Source organism: Phalangium opilio, unplaced genomic scaffold (assembly GCF_054372755.1).
Source record: "Phalangium opilio isolate 3A_F unplaced genomic scaffold, DU_Popi_V2 ptg000095l_1, whole genome shotgun sequence".
Lineage (NCBI taxonomy): Eukaryota > Metazoa > Arthropoda > Arachnida > Opiliones > Phalangiidae > Phalangium > Phalangium opilio.
Window position 1 is genome coordinate 3,032,963 of NW_028324200.1, and position 2,485 is coordinate 3,035,447.

The 2,485-nt window shown below is 36.9% G+C and overlaps 1 protein-coding gene across 1 annotated transcript; it reads left to right on the forward strand.

Moving 5' to 3' along the window:
• The first annotated feature begins 687 nt into the window (after positions 1–687).
• Positions 688–2,215, forward strand: LOC149635124 (uncharacterized). Its single transcript, XM_089850900.1, has 9 exons — positions 688–786; positions 856–1,015; positions 1,080–1,118; positions 1,187–1,264; positions 1,329–1,385; positions 1,464–1,678; positions 1,741–1,895; positions 1,969–2,017; positions 2,069–2,215. Exons 1-9 carry the CDS (start codon positions 688–690, stop codon positions 2,213–2,215), a joined length of 999 nt encoding a protein of 332 aa, XP_089707026.1.
• Positions 2,216–2,485: the final 270 nt, after the last annotated feature.

Here is a 2,485-nt window from a genome sequence, read left to right on the forward strand (position 1 = left end):
TATTATTAAATCAATAACACCACACACGAAGTGTTGGTGCGACCTTAGAGACAACTTAGGTCTGTCGTTACTCACGTAGTGTGAAAGTCTTAAAGTTCTGACTTATCTCATAGTACGTAGACTGTAGTCTTGTTAATACGGCTTCTTCTAGTGTAGCATGTAGTCCGCGATTACACTCAGATGCGCGGATGGCATTGTCTTACGAAAATAAGGCCCGGTACTTAGGGGATCACGCGGCCCTTATTCGCCGAGGGTTCTACATTAGGGCTCCTTTCGCGGACATCTTGACTTGGCGCGAATATCTCCGACGTGGTCAGTCGAACACGCGGAGAACTTAGATTTTACCCTTCTTCGTCCGGAGCACACCGAGAAGTGTTTTTCTTTTCTTAAATAGATGCTTGGAGTCGCGGGTCGACCTGGCGACCCCCTAGAGCGTCGTCCAAGCCTTTCTTTAGGTTTTCAAGGCTAAGTAGTAGCGCGACCATTCTTATACAAACACACAGGTAAAAACTTACAAACGTCGAAATCCTTCGGGTTCTAAGAATTGTACTTGGAGGTTTCTAAGTGCAGCTGTCCTTAACAGCTAACGCACCCCAAACAAACCCAGGGTACCCAAGACCACGCTACAGATCATCAGTTACAAATCCAAATAAGAGTGTTGAAAATTTGGAAAACTCAGCTAGACATATGGGAGCTGAAGAAGCTGAAGAAAGTGCGCGTACAAATAATAATGATCTAGAGGCAGCAAGATTTTCTAGTCAGAACTCTCCAGGATTATTAGATAAAGCAAGAAGAATGTGCCAAAATTCCCCATCATTCCAAAAATAAACGGATGAAATAACTTCCAATTCACAGCCACCGTTACCAAAGTCAAACATTCAGAAGAGAAATCCTGGTCCAAGCTCCTACCACTCATCCGAAGCCTCTACTAGCAAATTCAAAAGATCCGAAACCTTACACCCAAATTCCCAGCGGTGTGAGTCCGCATTTAGGAACGAAGTAAACTACTTGGATGGTAAACTATATCATTTAATATATGAATTAAAATCAAATTTTAATATCCGGAAATTTCTTTTCAGGACCAATTTGGGATTATTTTTCCGAAGATTTCCGATCTTGTAAGTTATAATAGTTATTTCACGATTCAATTTCACTAAATTCACTGTTTTATAAATTTTATTGCTAGCTTCTTTGGCTTCTAATACTGAAATCTTGAGTGGAGCTACGCAAGGGGTTTCTGCCTGGAAAAATAGCAGGCCACATGGTACAATCCATTTTTCGCTAACTGTTATTAAAACTGCTTTAATTCATTTGATAAAATATTGTAGGACCTCGAAGTGATGGTTATAATCAAGCCTCTACAAATAATTGCAGCATTGTTAATGGTATTGATTTGAATTATCAAATAACCAAGATGAAAGTATAAATTATTGATTTAGAATGATTAACTGTTGAATTTTCAGAAAATAACAGATCTAAATTCGAAAAATCTGTGTTTTTGATGCTCTCAGACATAAATATGAAGCTAAACAGAATACTTAATACACAGCAGGAACTGGCTCGTAACACTTCAAAGGACTGCGAAATTGAAGGTTTACCAAATCTACCTTTGGCTACTTTGGAGGATTTACAATATTTGGAAAATCTTGTAGAAAATGAAGAAATCAGGAGGAGGATTGTAAGTTTCCCAAAATAAGTTATTTATAGTTAACAAATTTGTCATATTAATTGTCTTTAAAGGTGAACAAATTAGCTGCTGTTGGAGGAAAAAGAGTTGGAGATACTTGCAGAAGCATTTTAAAAAGAGTGTTTTCTCATGGATTAATATTGCAGTTTAATTGGATTGAATGGAAAACAAGCTTTTCAAGGATTGAAAATGAAAGAAATCATTACTGGTAAGTAATATTGCCATAGAATTATATTAAAATCTATTTTCCATAGAATTTAATTTTTTTATCCCATTATTAGTTTAGATGAATTAATTGAGCCCAAAATATTGATCAAAGCACTAGCTCGTGTATGATTAACTCATGATCAAAGTCAAATTTCATTTTTTTAATATTAACAGATGCAGTTCAATGTAACATTATGGGATCGCGTATTTATGACATCGAAGCTGTTATCAAGAAATGGCTCAGATACGCTGGTGAAAGAGAAGGTGGGAGAGAAGAAAGGAAAAAGAAAAAAGAAAAAAGACAATTGTCAAGCTGACTAGAATGAAATGAAATTCTTTAATAAAAAACTGAATCCTAACTTGTTACTTTATTATACCTATCGCAGTTAGTTGACCATAAAAAGTTTGGGGGAGGGGGATTGATCGGGGGGGGGGATTTATTGCCGGGAAAGAGAGGAGGGGTTTGTGTTGGAGATGTGGTGGTTTTACTATTGGCAAATACTCAACTTATGATGTAAAAAAATATGAAGGCCATCACATGGTTTAAGAGACGCTATCCTTTCCATTCCATCAAAAATACCAGATATTGGC

What these genes read in the sequence shown, in the direction of transcription:
- LOC149635124 (XM_089850900.1), top strand. Translation starts at nt 688, where the DNA reads ATGGGAGCTGAAGAAGCTGAAGAAAGTGCGCGTACAAATAATAATGAT. An exon ending in GAAAAATAGCAGGCCACATG is followed by an intron (nt 1,265 to 1,328) that starts GTACAATCCATT and finishes AAAATATTGTAG; the next exon opens with GACCTCGAAGTGATGGTTAT. An exon ending in TGATCAAAGCACTAGCTCGT is followed by an intron (nt 2,018 to 2,068) that starts GTATGATTAACT and finishes TAATATTAACAG; the next exon opens with ATGCAGTTCAATGTAACATT.